General features: G+C 45.2%; 1 protein-coding gene across 13 annotated transcripts; it reads right to left on the minus strand.

Moving 5' to 3' along the window:
* Positions 1–1,641: 1,641 nt before the first annotated feature.
* Positions 1,642–17,824, minus strand: RBM23 (RNA binding motif protein 23). 13 transcript variants are annotated; one of them, XM_042474307.1, is made up of 16 exons: positions 17,673–17,824; positions 11,285–11,413; positions 11,092–11,172; positions 9,875–9,922; positions 9,679–9,749; positions 9,544–9,594; positions 9,023–9,202; positions 8,192–8,245; positions 7,965–8,082; positions 6,792–6,944; positions 6,002–6,139; positions 5,820–5,885; positions 5,522–5,732; positions 4,006–4,107; positions 3,013–3,097; positions 1,642–1,995 (listed from the first exon to the last, which is right to left on the minus strand). In XM_042474307.1, the coding sequence occupies exons 2-16, from the start codon at positions 11,318–11,320 to the stop codon at positions 1,992–1,994; spliced, it is 1,398 nt and encodes a 465-aa protein (XP_042330241.1). In that variant the 5' UTR covers positions 11,321–11,413; positions 17,673–17,824; the 3' UTR covers positions 1,642–1,991. The 13 variants fall into 13 exon arrangements, with proteins under 13 accessions (XP_042330241.1, XP_042330245.1, XP_042330243.1 ...); XM_042474311.1 differs by having other exon boundaries at positions 9,023–9,196; positions 17,669–17,824; XM_042474309.1 differs by having other exon boundaries at positions 4,006–4,104; positions 17,669–17,824.
* Positions 17,825–17,835: the final 11 nt, after the last annotated feature.

Below are 17,835 nucleotides of genomic sequence, written 5' to 3' on the forward strand. Positions count from 1 at the left end.
TTTTGCTGGATGTTGACCCATAGCACAGCTAGAAATTCCTAGAGAAAACAGGTCTGTAGGCATTTGTAGGTCCTACAGCATGATTCTATGCTCAGCTTGTGGCAGATGTTGACCACAGAGCTGCACTGGAGGACCTACAGATTCCTAGAGAGGTGTTCTCTCAGATTAAAGTAGGTTTTTTATTTGTGGGTTTTCCACTTTCATAGGGGTCCTGTGCCCCTAACCCCAGCCAATGTGGAAGATCTACTGTATACGATACTATAGTCAGCAAATGACCCATTTTCCAGCAGATGTTCTGAGTTTTCCAATTCTCTATAAATATTATCTCAGCAAAAAGGTGACGCACACCCTACAGAAACAGGGCAGACTGTGGACTGAGGTGCTATCCTCTCTGTTCATATCCTCCTTACTGAGCAAGATTTAAAAGTGCCAGAATATGCCATTTCCCTGGCAGGTACATGAAAGAAAGCTGATGGAAAGCCTGTGGGTGGGGGAACCCAAGTGTTGGGGCTGTTCCCTGCCAGAAGCCAGCTTGAGTCACTAGGACGGTACACCAGCAAGAAGGCGTCAGTGGGATTACGATGGCCTTTGAACAGCAAGCTGTTATACTACTGTTGACTTGAATAGTTCATGGCATTCATCCTGTCCAGAAAACTGTTTGTATCTTTCCATCTCAATCATGAAGTCCAGACCATGGGAGGATTGTCAATGAGCTATAAGAAACGCAACTAAATTCCTACAAGTGTAGCATACTCACACAACCCAACCTCAGGAGAAGGCAGTTTCCTCTTTTTAAGTTACCTCCTTCTTCCAGCTTTGCAACCTTCAAAATCTTCATGGCATGGGGTGAAAATTGTCAGGGTCTGGCCTTCAAGAACTGCTCGGACAATTGCAATGGTTCATTTGTACACTCTATATATTTGGAATGGGGAGGTAGTAAGACAGAGGTATGCATCAGCTAACTGACACATTGGAAACCTTAACTATTTGTAACATCCATGGCATCCTTTCCTTTTCTCCAGCCAATGGAGCCTGACATCTGTATCACTAATCTGGGGAAAGCGGGAAAGAGCCATTTCATCCTGCACCACCAACCACAACTATTTTAGAGAAATGGGTGAGAGGGAAAATGAGACAGACACCTGACTACATTTGGTGACTTTTATTATTCATTTATAAGCAAAAAAAAAGAAAACAAAGGAAACAAAATTGAGAGAGATAAAAAGAAAAAAAAAACCAAAATACACCTTTGAAAGTTGGGAATGGGGGGAGGGGAGAGATGGTCTGAGGGACTCTGAGGGAAGGTGCAGCAGAAAAATGGGAACACCAAGAACAGGATACAGACCCAAGAAAAAGGAGGGATGGGGAATGGAATGGGATGACATTCCCACACTGTATGCAATCTCTTTACAGATGGGGAGAGGAATAACAAAACACTGCTTGGGAAGGAGAGGGGGTATCCTCCCCAGGACCAGGCCTCCCACTCAAATGCTGGCTCAGGACGCTTCCTTCTATGTACAGCATACGCTCTCCTCCTATGATTAAGCCCCTTCTGAACACCGTCCAGCAAATACCCCCAGAGAGCAGAGGGAAGGAAAGAGGAATGGCAAATGTACATCCTGACATGGCAGCCTTGTTAGGCTCTTGCCAGAGGAAAAAAAATGTAAGAGATGCTGAAATCCCACACTAGGGAGGGGGAGGAAAGGAGTCCCCCGGTCCCTCTGAGGCTCCCACATGGGGAATAAAGCACCCCCTCCAATTCTGATTCCACAACCAAGGGAAAGAACAAAGACCCCTCCCCAGCACCTGGTGGGAGGGAAATCAGAGTAAAATCAGTTCGTGTTAACAAGGTCCCCCAGGAAGAGGGGGTTCCTTCAGAGTCCATCCCCCTTGCCTTGTACTCAATGAGGGTGGTGAGGTGATGGCGTGGAGATGATCATTCCCCTCCTGGCTCCTTGGGAGAGGGAGGGCAGGGAGGGAACCGGGTGGTGTTACCTGAAAAAAATGGAAGAGAGAGGGTCAAAAAGGAAAATACAGCTGCTTCCTTCTCTGCACCAGTCACCTCCAGCTGAACCCTTTCTGTACAAGCAGGGACACACACTCAGAACATCAGAATTCATTTCTATTTCTATTTAGAATTTTCTAACCCACAAAGTTACAGAGAAGACTAGATATTTGTTTTTTTTAGTCTGTCTTTGAAATTATTGAAGTACACTAGTCTCCCCTTATCTGCATTTCATCCCTCAGTCGATGGCTGAAACCCTAGATAGTCCTGAACCATATACCTGTAATGTATGTAATGTAATGTATTCAGACCACACTTGACCATGGATAACTGAAACTGTGGAGAGCAAAACCACAAGGTGGGACTATACTCAGGCCTCTGTATCAGCAGGCTAGCCATCTGCAGATGGTCCCATCCCATTATTGTCAATGGCAGCACACCCAAGCAGCTGCACCAACATGGTCTTGCACACGTTGCGTGTCCATTGGCAATAATGGGACTTGCGGGCCCAATCTTTTCAGTATCTGCAGGATGTGTGTCTGGAACGGAACCACCGCTGATACGGAGGCCACCTGTACATTTTATTTTCAGACTTTAAGGGTAACAAATCACAGACAAGTGTGGACTACTGTAGCCTGAAAACTGAACCTGCTTACATAAAATAGTCTCAAAAGCATTTATTTGTTTCTTCTTATACTAAAACAAACTAACAAGCTTGTGTCTATGAATACAGAAGAGTAAAGTTTAAAAAGAATTGTTGGGAACAAAAAAATTGTGGGCATTTTCACATATGCCGGGAACAGAGTGGGCTAGATGTGCAGCTTCAGAATCAGGGAGATATATGCTGGACTGAAATTTGGTGCAATGACTGGAGGGGGGGGGGTTCACACATTCATTTGAGAGTGATTCCATCTACTTACTAGCCTTTACTTAGGAAATCAAGTCATGCACAATTAAGTTTTCCAGCACATGGCACTGGTTTCCTTCGTTGTGGTTCACACACTCACATTGTTTGGGGAGTGAAGAGACCCGAAAGCTGGAAGCACTGGGAGGCCAATGTCTGTGAAGCCAGGTTCAGTGCCGGGCTGAGAGCTGGAAAATAGAAAAGGAGGGAAGAACTGTAGGATTCTTCTTTTAAATATATGATCACAGTGCTAATGAGCTGACCTGGAGCAATATACATACTTCTTACCAGGGATTACAAAAAGCAGGATGAACAATATTGAGTCAGATTAATTTAAAGTAGAAGGGCCAAAAATTCTCAGCCTGAAGGGCAGTATCTGATAGTTGATGAGTAAACCCCCCTTTCTGTTAGCATCTAGAAACTGCAGCTGTGTGCATGTGCAAGAGAGAGAGCCTCCCCCATTCCCAGTGATTGTCAAAAGTCCCTATTTTCTATGCCTCTAGTGACAGCAGGAAAATGGCAACCCAGAAGCCAGGTAAAGTGTTGCCTCTGCAGTCTAGTGGATTACCTAGGATACAGGGAAAAGCGAATGGGGGGTCCACCAGGGCACACAGGGAGCAGCTAAAAGCTGCAGGTTGAGCAGCCCTGGAAACATGATCCTCAGCACGTTGGCAGAATTTATGTTTTGCATACAGAGCAGCCCATGCTCCATCGCCAGCTTAAAAGGAAGAGCTCGGACAGCAGAGTCTGAAAAACCCCACTGCTCTACCCGAGAACCTGGAAAAAAGCAGCCAGTACATTTCAAATATTGTCAGATGATGACAATGATGGCCAGACAAGTCAGTTTCTGATTCTGTATAATACCCTTTCTTGAAACGTAACCATTTTGCTCATCTTCTGATGCAGTTTAGATGGCATTCTATTACTTGATATATGTGAAAATGGAAAAGAATTCTCTGCTTGCTGCAAACACTTTAAAAAAATTCATGTGGTTTCCACAGGTCTAGAGCTTATTTTCACATATACAAACCTTTCCATCACTAGAAGTCTAATCAGGTATATCCCAAAATCCAGCCCAACCCCTCTCTTGTCATACCTGTCAGGGCTGCTGGGTTCAGTGCTCCCAGGGGTATCGCTCCATTGAGTTGTAGGGCAGCCTGAGCTGCTGCTGTAGTCGAGAGAGGGATCCCAGAACCTGCTGGAGTGGGGAAAACACAAGACAAAACTACTTCAGGCACAGGTGGATGCTTTTCATCCACAATCATTCTTCAATTAGCTGTCCTAATTTCCACCTCATACTGCAGGAGCATACCAGAGCCACAAACTATGGTAGCTTTCTTCAGCAAAGTTTCTGAACGCTTTCAAACTACCCAGACCACAAAGACAAAGGACAGGGGAAAAAGAGAGAAAAAGCTCAGAAATGAATGGCATCAAACATCTCCCTTCCTCTGCTTTCAGGTAATGCCTGAAACTAGCCCAAAGTTTCCACACCGTCTGCTATAGAAGACCAAGCACAAACCGAAAGTCTCTCAGAGTGCCCGAAGCAGCCAAAGAACCCAGAAGGATCTCTCATGTAGTAACATTTAAAATGTAAAATAATAATAATAATAATTATCTAAAGCAGGAAAACTTTCCTTTGCCCTGCCCCACAAAAATGAATTACTGTACAGTGGTACCTCGGGATACGAAATACCCAGGTTACGAAATTTCCGGGATACGAAAAAATCCCATTGGAAATAATTGTTCCGGGTTACGAATTTATTTCGGGTTACGAAAAATTTTTTTGGTGCTTTTCGGCGCTTTTTCGCACGAAACGCGGCTTTTCCCCATTAGCGCCTATGGCAATTCGGCTTACGAAGGCTTTTCGGGTTACGAAAGCAGCCGCGGAACGAATTAATTTCGTAACCCGAGGGAGCAGTGTAATTTCAAACAGTTCAACATAAGCCAGACAAACTGCTCTTTTTCTTTCTTTGTAGGCAAGCACAGGGAAGCCCACTTTCTCTAATTTATCTTTATAACATGATGAAGCATGAGTGCAGCATGGCCAAGGCAGAGAACACACAGAGCTTCTGAAAGGAGGTACATCTCTTGTGTTAAAGAGACACATGGAGAGAGGGGATCTGAGTCATTTGAGATGGCCCAGGTGTGTTTTACTCAAGTTATTTATCTCAGAATTAATTCACCCAATTTATAGAATTTAAGGATCAAAGTTCTAAGGCACACAAAGGTCTCCTCCTGGATGACTTCTTGAGAATCAAGATCCAAGGACAAGGATCTACTGCAGGCTGCAATGACATCTATTAGCAGCTGTGCCTTTGTGGCAATACTTCCATTCTGTAACTCCCTTCCTTTAACTCCCAGAACACTTCCCTTGATGCCTTTCATCTCCAGGTGCATGCTGTTCACATTCTTCTCCTGGGTGGTTTTATTATACAGACCCTTATTATTCCCAGGACTTTTAAAGATTCAGTTGCCACTTGGGGAGTTGAAAAGTTAAACAGTACTCCTTATTAATGGAACAAAACAATTAGTTTCCTCAGGGAGTTCCTCTAGATAACACAAATAATCATTTCCAGTTTTCCCTTCCCTCCAGCTTCTAGCATACCACTCACCTTCAGCCAGTTTGGCCATGAGCTGCAGCTGGGAGCCAGTGGCACCAAGATTCAGGGCTGATCGGTCCGGTTCGTTGTCTCCGTCAGGGAAGGTGATATCAGTGGTGCCGTCCAGACGTTCAGTGACTTGCCCAACACGCATGGGCCGGCCAGCTAGTTCGAAACCATTCAGCTGCTCCAGGGCACGCCGGGCACATTCTGACTCTGCAAACTGAGGGACAAAGATTGTGTGTCATCAATGATGTACACCTTAAGAAGGGAGTATCATAAACACCCACTGACCTCTTCCAATACATACTGTGATGAAGCCGTAGCCCTTGGACTGCCCAGTATCTTGGTCACGCATCAGAACAATGCTGTCAATCTGCAGGCAGAGAAAGAGAGACAAAAGATTAGAAATGTGCCCCACCCCACCTCACCCAATCCCATCTCCCTCAGGATCACTCACCCAATCCCTTCTCCCCCAAAGTCAACCCCAACCTTGCCAAAGGGCTCAAAGATCCCACGCAGCATCTCTTTGGTGATGTTGCAGTGAAGAGAGCCAACGTAGAGTCTCATGGGCCCCCCGCTGCCTTTTTGAAGGTTGTTTGCCATTGCAGCCAGCCGGTTCTTTTCCGCCTAACGCCACAGACACAGGATGGAGGGTGAGAGGAACAGGTGAGAGATCAGGGACAGCGACAAGTAAACTGTATGGGTTTTGAAACTTATAGCAACTGACCAATGACTGAAAGTTGCTCTTGCAGCTTCCAATAACAAGTTATTCTTTCCACATCTGTAAATCAGCTGGAATCCAGGGAAGTTACTTTAAACATCTTTGAGCCATTTTTCCTTTCCATATTAACCCACTGGGTGACTGTGGGCAAGTCACACAATCTCAGCCTCAGAAGCAAACCGCGTCTGATTAAACTTGCCAAGAAAACCCCATGATAAGTTTGCCTTAGACTCATCTTAAGCCAGAAATGACTTAAAGGCACAAAACAATATAAATGTGCCTAAATATATACATGCATGTATTTCTAACCCTCAGTTTTGATATTAAATTACTTCCATCCCTCCCCTAAAACCCAACTTCCATTTTCTCTGCAATATGCCTATGTTCAACATCGTCTCTTATTCAATTTCACATCCTACCTTAAACCAACACTCCTTCCTGCCAAGAACCCCCTCTTTATTTATCCCCCCCCCCCCCCCCCCCCCCCCGCCCCCCCTTTTTTTTCCCCCCCCCCCCCCGGCACCTCAATGGTTAGCTGGTTTACATCCTGACTCGCACCTGGGAGGCCTGGACGATGATAGGCACACCAAGGAGGCGCTGCCCAGTCAGCCCAATGGCCAATGGCACTGACTGGATTTCGCAGAACTCCACATAGGCAATGCCCTTGGAGCGGCGGGAGTTTCGGTCAGAGATGATTCGGACATCACGCACCTGTAAGAGTAGAAGACAAAACAAGTGAGAGACTGGGCAACTGAAAAAAACTCTTGTCAACAGCTAAATACTATTCTTTGTTTCTTATTAGAGGTGAACAATGAACACAACATAAAAGTGAAATCAAAGCTTTAGGTCTGAAGCAATAAAATAGGGATGGGGAACCTGTGGGTCTCCAGGTCTTTCTGCAATGCCCACCATTGCTAGAAACTGGGGATACCAGTTGAAGAGAATGGAAGCCATAGTCCAACAAATTCTGAAGGTCCACACAGGTTGCCCACTTCTTGGGTAATATAAGCAGGCACATGCCAAAGCCTGAGAAAAGGAGGGGGAATATTACTGAGGATTCCCAGGTGGCAGTAGTGCTTTTGAACCACTTATTTTAGGGCAGCCTTTCGTAATTTGTTCTGACTTGGCCACTATTAGATACATAATGTCTAGGCTACTACAATATGCTTTACAGGGGGCTAACCTTGCTGAATTTCCAGAAGGTTCAGCTGGTGCAAATTATAGCAGCTGGCATGACAAATGCACTGTACTGAGATCCTAGCACTGACCCAAGCAGATCTGCAGTGGTTCCCAGGGTTTTTTGGGGGAGGAGGCAGTTCAAGGAGTTGAGTTTCAACTTTTAAACCTCTAAAAAGGCCAGGGCCTGTCTATCAAAGGGACTGCCTGGATGTTAAATAAGAGCTTCAGGAGAGGCCCTCTTGAGGATACCATTTACCTGTGGAGACCCACTTGACGGGCACGGGGAGAGGGCTTTCTCCTGTGTTGCTCCCAGACTGTGGAATGCACTCCCCTTGGAGTTGTGGATCACTTCCCACTCTCGCTGCCTTTAGGAAGGGTGTGAAGATGCATCTTTTCAATTTGGCCTTTCAAACTGTTTTGTTTATTATAATGACTTTAATGGTTCTACTGTTTTAAATTGTTTTAATGATGTTTGTAAGCCGCCTTAAATGCTTTTTTTGGTAGGAAGGCGGGATAAAAACTGCAACAAACAAATGAACCAAGAAGCATTACCTTCCCAACGGCAGAGAAAAAGTCCTCAAGGTCACGTGGGCGAATACGGGCAGCCAACTGCATGCAGAACACTGTACGGGCATCACGTTCTTCTGGGCTCAAGCTGCCCAAGGGCTCTCTGTGGGAGAAAGCAGAGGTTAATCAGGTGGAGGGAGCTTAAACCCAGGAGAAGGTATGTTACATCTTCTTGGTCAAACAACCACTCCCAATGTAATGAGAACACTTACCGGAGAGGGCTCTTCTCTCTGTAGAGGGGACTCTTGCTGTGTCCAAAGCGCCGCCTATAGTGAAGGAAGAGGAATATAGTGTATAACAACCCATTTCAACACTGGTGCAACAAGTAATTCTGAACAGCGACATTTACTGTGACTTATGTCACTCTGTCCACCAATTCTTCTCTTAAATTTAATGAGAAGAATTAAATTAAAATTAATTAAAATAAAATCCTTGCCTCAAGAAGAAGAGCCCTCCCTCCATGACATCATCATCAGACCTGGGAGGGAGTGAAAAAGAGAGGCCCAACTTCCATCAGGCCTAACTGTGAATGTACTCACTTCGCTCTCTTTAATTTTATTGTATTTTATATATTTATTGTATTTTATTTTATTATCTTTATTTTTACTGTTGTAACCCGCCTGGATTCCTTGTGATTGGGCGGGCTATAAATAAATTATTATTATTATATTAGGCACTAATGAAATTCAAACTTCTACCACGTCGTTTCTCTGAGTGGAGACAGAGAGAATCCCATACTGTGAGATTCCTCCTTTCTTATCAACCCAGAGAATGGAAGACCAGACCTAAGTCAGCCATTTAAGACTAAAACCAGTATGAACACTCTCATCTCAGGTGACAGAATGGGTGCCTCTGCACAGCTGTTGTACTAAACAGTCATGCATCAATATTGTCAGACTCATGCGAGAAAGTAACAAAAAGTGTTTTTAAGAGGAAAAAAATTGGAAGTTCAAGAAGTGATCACCAAGATAGCTACTGATCATCAATATTTCCCCTGCTGTGTGAGAAGTACATAATGATGCTGTGACCACTGTGTCCCTTACCCAGGGGGTGGAGGGCTGCGATAACGCACTCTCTCATCCCGCCGGCGCTCTCTGCTGCGAGACCTGCTTCCCCGTCTCCGATCCCGGCTGCGGCTTCGATGGCGGCTTCTGCTCCGGTGACGGCTGCGGCGATCCCGGCTCCGGCTGCGCCTGCGGTGGCGGTCTCGGTCCCGGCTACGGCTAGAGAAGATTCAGAAAATGAGTTAGCATTACAAAGTGGGGGGAGACACAAAGTAAGCATGCTGGGGGCACCAGGTTGGCATTTGCCCAAATGGAGGGAAAATGAAGAAACAATAAAAATGCAAAGCAGAGGGAACTCTTGTCCATGGCCTGTGAAGATTTGCTAACAGGCCTGCCGCATAGACATCGTTTTAAAAACAGCATATTGATTAAATGTTCTGAAGCTAGTTTTCCCAACTTGGTGTATTCTGTGGATGCTAAGACTACAACTCCCATATACTCCCACCCAGCAGCCCTGCCTTACTTTCTGTGCCCAGGCTTCTCTCCAGACCCACTCCTACCTGTGTCTGTGGTCACGGCTCCTGCTCCGGCTCCTGCTTTTCTTCTTTTTGCTACAATCAGGAAGGAGACAGATAAGAAGTGGGCTGCGGGAGGGAGGGAAGGAACAGAGGGCCAAAGGAAACCCATCAACTCACCTGCTGCTTTCTCCACTGCTGCTGGGGGCACTGTCTTTCTTTGTCTCCTTTCCTTGCTCCTCTTGAGGTGGCTAGGGGAAAAAAGGCCAGTTCAGAGAAAAAGAGAGTCAGCATGCAATCTCCCACACTGCAGCCCTCTCCTAAGGATCAGCCCACGTTCCCAGTCCCCCAGCTCCCGATCGCTTTCATACATTACCTGTGCTGTAGGGGGATCGGCTGGTGGCTTTGAGGGTCCTGGCTGGGCCTGGAGCAAACACAGGAGGGGTGGGCCCAGCAGGAAAGGTTCACTGAGACAGGGAGAGGGGACCACAGACATACTCCACAACTCCCTACCCCATTCAAATCAAAGAAAACCTCAACCTCTATGACGTGGGCTTTTCTGACCATATGTTTAATACCTTGGGTGAAGCAGCAGCTAGGTTTTAGCACTAAAGCCACCAAGCAGCATAACATGAACCTAAATATATTTTAGGCTGGAAGAGACACAGTGCCATCTACAGGCAGAGACCTGGGCTCCTTCACATGGAGATTAGTCACTTGGTATTATGAAAAAAAGAGAGCACCCTGAAACTGTTATGTTTCAAATATACTTTCAGAAGTATGTTTGGCAAAAGATGATGAGTGCCAGACTGGTCAATACAATGAATGACACCAAAACCCTGACATGACAGATATGAAAGACCCTTTACACCATTCCAGTACTATGAATTATTTTCTCTAAATATGCACAAACATATATACCGAAGCAAGTCAATTTTCTTAAAAAAATTAATATAATTTTAAAATACAGTTAATCAAACCTGTTTATACTCAGATACAATTCTGCCATCCTAAGAAACCCATTTTTTAAGAAAACATTAAGGTTCAGCCACTGTACATCCTCCTTAATACTAATGAGTCAAAAAACTGAGTTCTCCCTTACTGCTTAAAAAAAATATCTTTAAACAAACTGACTTGGAAAATATTCCAAGTTCCTAAGGAAGAAGATATTAAATCAGAACCAACCCTGCAAGAATGTCACAATTTACAAAAATATAAAAATATAGAGAATTTTTCTCTGCTTAATATTGATTAGGTTCTAGCAACAGCAAGTTCTTATTAATTTTCTTATGTTATTGTTTTGCTTTGTGTTTGGTTTACAACTCTATGAAACCCTCTGCCATGGTCACAACTACTGATGGGTTTATGTGACCCATACAATTGCAAGAGAGAAAGCTTTCTACTAGAAAATGGGAAACTGTGCTTATGCTTGCATACAGAGACTTCAGAAAGGATATGCCTCCAAATCAATGGAGTCAGAGGGAGTTAAGTCTAAGCTAAATAGTGCATTATGAATTACACCACACTCTTGACTGCATGACTTAACTTTTTCCCACATGTTGGGCTGCTGTCATTTCAGTATCCTAATCTCACCTCTTCTTTCTTGTATGGGGCCTCCAGCATGGCCTCTATAACAATATCGAAGTCGTCTGCAGCCATGCCGTCTTCTTGGCTCTGCAAATAGGAAGAGAAGGAACAAGTGTTTGAAAAAAGGAGTTTCTCAAATGAAAACCCACAACCCTACCTTCCCAAAAGTAAGGAAAAAGGGGTAACAGTGGCTACTCACTGGGTCCTGGGATGGATTGGGGAACGCCGGATCCATGGCTGGCCCAAATGGGTGGGCTCCCCACCACCCCGAGACACAGGAGCTGCTAGTGGAGAAGGGCGTCTAGCAGGCAAAGAATCTGATCACAGCCTGGAGAAGATGGAGGCATGAGTGAAATTGAGGAGTGGGCTATGCAGATGGGGTAAGACCAGGCATGTTGCTTGGATACAGTACATTCTAAATCCCAGAACAGAATTGTGTTCTAGAACTTTGCTGATCTGGAAACCAACTGAAGCCCAAGCACTGACCTCTGGGATTCTGGAACAGCAAAACACAAACATGGAAGATCCCTTGTTTGCCAAACATTCACAATCTGTCTGGCCTCCCTTTTCTAATCTAGAGAAAACTTTGTACATGCAAGAAATCCCTTTTCCCATTGGGTTCACATTTCATATCATCTCTAGGAACTTTACACTCTAAAAAAATATCTCAGAGAATTCAGAATTAAAGTATTTGTACCCCTTCTACTAGGTTTCAGTATGCCTCTTAGATATACTTGCAAAATATTGGTCACAGTATAATTTGGGGTGAGGGAGAGGAAGCAGAGGAAAACAGAAGCACTCTTCTAATTTTTAAATCAATCAATTAGGAAACATCACTGAAACAGAGAAAGGGCACTGGAAAAATGTAAGAGGAGGCATTCACTGCCTCTCAAGTTAAAACCCATCTTCTGGATATGAGAAGCTCAACCTCGCAATCCTAGAGAACTTTATTATAAATTCACTTGCATTTATTTCTGAGGACTGTGTGCATGCTTAAGAAGGCAGCCTAGGGAGTGCACTTTTAATGCCCTTCTTTGGAGGAAGGCTCCCCAAATTCAGCAGGATTTATTTCCATGTAAACACGCATTTAGTAGAAATGCAAGTCCTTAACAAATGGGGCCTTCTTAAGGAAGACCTCCCAGGTGATATTGGTTTTAGACTCCCTCCTGAAGAATCTTCCTAAACATTTGAAACACTGGCCTACTTCCAAATTTACTCTAGCTATGTGAGCTGCCAGTAATCCCCTCTATCCACAATCTTACATATGCTCCAAGTGCACAGGTCTGAAAACTGGCACATCAAGCCAACAATGGCTCTAGAAGGACCAGAACTGGGCATCTCTGACTCTTGCCTAAAGTCAGCAGCCAATTATTCGGTCAAGGGGCAGGAAAGAGAGGAGTTGCTGAAGCCAAAATCGGTGCTATGTTCCCTTTCCTTCTGAAGCGTTCTCTGTTAGATGCTACAACACTAAACCTCTGTTGCTGAGAGGAACAAGTGTTATACTTTTCCCTTCAGGAATTGACTCCCCCCCCTCCGCCCCGTGAACCACCGCAAAAAGGAGATGTCAAAATAGGATCAGGCAATCAGGCAAATAAGAAGAATCTGCTTATTTGGGATAAGCACAATTAATACCATTTGCATACAGCCACAAAGATGCCTGGATAGCAAGGCACAGCCAGTGGACACACGAGAGTTTTATGAACTGGTTACAATAGTAAGACATATGAAATGGAAACCTTTACAGAGCTCTACAACAGAAGATTTCAACTAATGCAATTTTTTTTTAAAAAGCTGTCTTAAGAGTGTTGGCCCTTGTCTCTAAGCAATTAATTTTGCAATCATGAACATCCTCCCCAGAGGCCCCCATGCCTCACACACTACCCTGAAATGTCTCTGGCTTTGTGTCTCCAACAAAAGGAGTGAGCCACCAACCAATCCTCACTTCAGAACAAAAAATGAAACTTTCTTGGGACACAGTGGGAAATTTTCCCACCTTTCAGTGATTTATTCAGGCAGAAAGATCAAGTGATAGCATCTAGACTCAAAAGAATAATGGAGAAGGCAGCACAGGGGATGCCTTAATTTCTCTTGATCAGCTCCTAAGTGTTTTTAGAATAAAAACATATTTGTAAGGACGCACGTTCTAGTGAAGGTGGAATTCAGAAGGACACAAAATAGCTAGGCATAGTTTGCACAAACCTCTCCATGACTCTGTGTGCATGTGCCTTCAAGCTACCTGTCAGTTTATGGTGACCCTATCAATTTAATAAGGTATTCTCATGTGGTTTTGCTAGTTCCTTTCTCTGAAATACAGTTTACAGCACCTGGTATTTGTTGGTGGTCTCTCATCCAAGTACTAAACAGGGCTGAGCCCGTTTAGCTTCCAAGAGCAGACACAGGATATGGCGCCTTTAGGTATTCAGGCCATTAGTTCATAACTCTCAGTCCATAATTCCTACAAGCTCCCAAACAAAAGTGTTCTCTGCCCTTCTTCATTAGACTTCCCAAATATAACCCTTCATCCTTAAGTTTCTATCTGCTTAAATAAACCAGATGCTAGAAAAATGAGACAAATGTTAAATAGGCCATGCAATGTAAGTATGCATGAATATTTGCCCAAACTTTGGCTTCCTTGACATAAATGGCCTTTTGAAATATGTCCAGGCTTAGCAAGATCTTATGATGCAGATACAGCAGTACTCTTGACACGCCAACAATTGATTTATTTGGTGCCTTATACAACACACCAAAAAATACAAAAAGATTGCTCTTCTAGCCAGCCACACCACCAACGTTTACACTTATTCTACAGGCAGAAAAAGAGCTGCCAAGCTACATGCTTTCAAGACACAACGGATAGCACTTGAGTCAGACAGCCTTGTTAAAACCAGAAGACAGGGTCCAACTAAACCTGATCAATAAGTCAACTGGAGCAAAAGTGCTTCCAAACTTCACATTTTAGGGAGGGAAGGGGGGGGACTGGTGCCCTGCCAAATGTTTCCAGATCTATGACCAGCCCAGCAACTGTAGTAGCTATGGCTGATGGGAACTGAAGACCAATGAAGTATTCAAAGTCTCCAATAATCCTGCTATGTTTGAGTGTTAAGGATTCAATCCTTTCCTGACAGCTACCACTTCAAGATTTCAGGCCACCTGCCCCTGCCCAAATCACTTTAACTGGAGTTTCAACGCTCCTATTTTATTTCTGCACCAATCCTCACCCAAAAGGCTGGAGGTCTCTTTAACACTGAAAAACATTCAACTTCCTCGTTCACTAGACTTTGATCAGAGAAGTCACGTGTCTCTTTGGCTATTAGTAATTCTAGAGCGTCCTTCCCTGCCTTGTGCTCTCCTGACAATTAGGATCACAACATTCACAACCAGCCATTTACATAGTAGCTGGGGATGGTGGGTAATGTAGTCCCAACACACCTGGAAAACCTCTAGTTCAGGATGGCCTCAGCACCAGATGTTTCCTGATACAACCCAGCAGCTTTCTAAATCCCCATGTAACCAAACTCCAGAACTCTAAATCCTTCCCTGGCCAAGTTTTCTCTTACAACTTCTTCCTTGTTCATAATGGTTTACTTTCTAACACCTCCCTCTTTTCACAGGTCACTTAATGCATAGTGAGGCTTTGGAGCTCCTCTCATTGAGATATAATAAAAAGTGACCAAGAATTATAAACCACAAAGGGTGTGAAACAGGGATTTCCCACTTCTTTGGTTGCAAACACAAAGGGAGAAAGAAAAGGCAGCTTTCTTTCACACTTCAGACCGTAATCCTCCCCAGACTGGTGTGGAAGCAAACAGAGCAGGCTCATGGTCTGAGGAAACAGGGACTGAATGACACTGTAAGAAGAAGGGAGCCCAACAGTATGCCATATTGATCTTTGTGGCCATTGAGGCTTCTTGTTTAGCACCTATTGTGGCTTTAGCCAACAAAGATAATGACCACAGAAGATTCATCTGAGATACCAAGGAAGCTAGTCAAAGATTTCCCATACTTTGGATCATACACTGATCAGAACAAAGATTGCAGTCAAGAATTGGGAAGGATTGGGAAGAACAGCTATGGAAAAACTAAGTGAGAGCCTAAAGTACTGTACAAAGATATAACTCTGAACCCTAAAGTGAGGATTGTTCAAGGCATAGTATTCCCAATTACCATGTATGGATGTGAGAATCATAGAATCATCAACTCATGTGAGATGTGGTGCTGGAGAAGAGGGCTGAGGAGACCACAGAGGGTCAAGAAGACAAATAAAGGGATTCTAGAACAGATCAAGCCCCAATTTTCCCTGGAAGCTAAGATGACCAAATTGAGGCTGTTGTACTTTGACCATGTCACGAGAAGGCATGAATCATTAGAAAAAGGTAGGCGGGCAGAAGAGAGAGAAGACGACCGTAGGCCAGATGGATGGATTCGATCAGGGAGGACATGAGCCTGGGCTTCCAAGACCTGAGCAGAGAAGTGGAAGACAGGTCCTGGAGTGGCTGAGGATATATGGAAAGATGTCATACTGAAGATGCAGCAAGTTTGTCTTCTGCTGCTCCAGAGAATAGAGAGCAATGGATGCAAACGATAGGAAAAGAGGTTCCACCTAAACATTAGGAAGAAGTTCCTGAGAGGAAGAGCTGTTTGACAATGTAACATGCTGCTTTGGAGAGTGGTGGAGTCTCTCCATGTATCCTTTGGAGGCATTTAAACAGAGGATGGATGGCCATCTGTTGGGGATGCTTTGATGGCGTTTCCCTGCATGGCAGCAGAGACTGAATGGCCCTTGGGGGATCTCTTCCAACTTTAGGATTCTATTACACAGGGCCTGAGCACCCCAGCAAAGAGATAGGTCTAACCCACACTGCAGAAATAATGCGGTTTGAAACTGCTTTAACTGCCCTGGTTCAGTGTTAGGGAATTCTGGGAACTATAGTTCTGTGAGACTTCTGTGAAAGAACACTGGTGCCACAACAAACTACAGTTCCCAGAATTCCCTAGCACTGAGCCAGGGCAGTTAAAGTGATGTCAAACTGGATTATTTTTGTAGTCTGTTTTGGACCATAAAGGCTATGTTTTGGGTCATCTCAAAGGCAGTTTATAACAGCAGCAGCAACAACTCTAGCACATTTTTGCTCTGTTCGCAGACAAAGGTGGCCCCTCTCCTGGAGTTGTCTGCATCTCCCTTGAAACCGGTCCAACAGATTGCAGAAATAATCCAGTTTCAGACCGCTTTCACTGCCCTGAATAAGTGCTAGGGAATCCTGGGAATTGTAGCTTTTTAAATATTTGAAGGGATTTCATATTGAGAATGGCACACGCATGTTTTCTGCTGCTCCAGAAACTAGGACACTGAGTAAGGGATTCAAACCACTGGAAAAGAGATTTCAGGTCAACATTAGGAGGAACTTCCTGACAGCAGGAGCTGTTTGACAGTGGAACGCACTCCTTCCTTGGAGGTCTTTAAGCAGAGGCTGGATAGAGGTTCTTTGATTGTGAATTCCTGCATGGCAGAATGGGGTTAGACTGGGTGGACCCTTGCGGTCTGTTCCAACTATGATTCTGTGGAAAGTGGTAGAGTCTCCTTCTCTGGAGGTCTTTAAGCAGAGGCTGGACAGGCACCTATTAGAGCAGCGGTTCTCAACCTTTGGTCCTCTAGACATTTTGAGACTTCAACTCCCAGAATCCGTGGACAATGAGTATACTGACTGGGACTTCTGGGAAATCGAAGTCCAAGACATCTGGAGGCCCAAAAGTTGAGAACCACTGTATTAGGAGCAGAATGGAGTTGGACTGGAAGGACCCCTGGGGGGGTCTCTTCCAACTCTATGATCCGGGGGGGGGGGGCAGTTAAAGCGGTCTCAAAGTGGACCATTTCTGGGATGTACTAAAACAAAGGTCAGTACTTGCCCACAGGAGACACCATACTTGTTCATAGAGAATGATTGGAGAATACTTGCCCATAGAGAATCATGGGGAATACTTGTCCATAGGGAAACACTGGGAATTGCTTGCCCATCGGGTGAGTAATCCCCACGTTTCCCTATGGGCAAGTGCTGTCCTTTGTCTTAGTACGTCCCCCGTTCCTGCAGTGAGTCTCGGACCCTCCAGAGGAGGAATAAAGCCCCCTTTCCCGACACTCTTGCCTCCCACAACGAAGAAAGGGAGGCAGGCCACCACCGCCATGTTCCAGCCTCCCAGGCACCATTTTGTCCCCTGCTTCTGAAGCCCCAATAGGCCTCTCTATCCATGGAAAAGGACCCGCCTGATACAAACACAAACCACAGATATAGGTATATCTCTGCCTCTCTTTACCTGGGCCTCTTGGTTCTCCTCTGTTTCCCAGCCACAACAGAGGGAGGGGGCGCAGGGAGGAGAACAGACAAGGAAGACGCCAAGGCCACGCCCCCTCAGCCCCAAAGCCACGCCCCTTGACACTCTGCTCTTCCCGGACCCGCGCTCTCCCCCCCCCCGGTTTTTCCCCCCCGTAAAAGAATGTGGGGCCGCAGACGTCACCTCCGCGGCAGTGACATCGCCGCCCCCTCCTCCTCTTCCCCTTCCCTAGCGCCTCAAAAAAGACACTCACCCACCTCCCCCTCCCTTTTGGCCGTTAGAGCCCCGGCTGGGCGCCTCCGAGGCTTTCCCGTTCTCTCCTCAGCAGTAGCACTAGTAGCGACGCTAAGATGGCGGCGGGCTCTTCTCCCTCCCTTCTCCTTCCACCCCCCTCCTTTCTCCTTGGGCCGTACCGCGCCT

This window comes from Sceloporus undulatus, chromosome 6 (assembly GCF_019175285.1).
Source record: "Sceloporus undulatus isolate JIND9_A2432 ecotype Alabama chromosome 6, SceUnd_v1.1, whole genome shotgun sequence".
Lineage (NCBI taxonomy): Eukaryota > Metazoa > Chordata > Lepidosauria > Squamata > Phrynosomatidae > Sceloporus > Sceloporus undulatus.

Bases quoted from the DNA above. Each gene is read 5' to 3' on its own strand.
- RBM23 (XM_042474307.1), bottom strand. From the start codon at position 11,320: ATGGATCCGGCGTTCCCCAATCCATCCCAGGACCCA. The intron at 11,173-11,284 runs GTGAGTAGCCAC...TCCTATTTGCAG, and splicing joins CCAATCCATCCCAGGACCCA to AGCCAAGAAGACGGCATGGC. The intron at 9,923-11,091 runs GTGAGATTAGGA...TGTTTGCTCCAG, and splicing joins CCCCATACAAGAAAGAAGAG to GCCCAGCCAGGACCCTCAAA.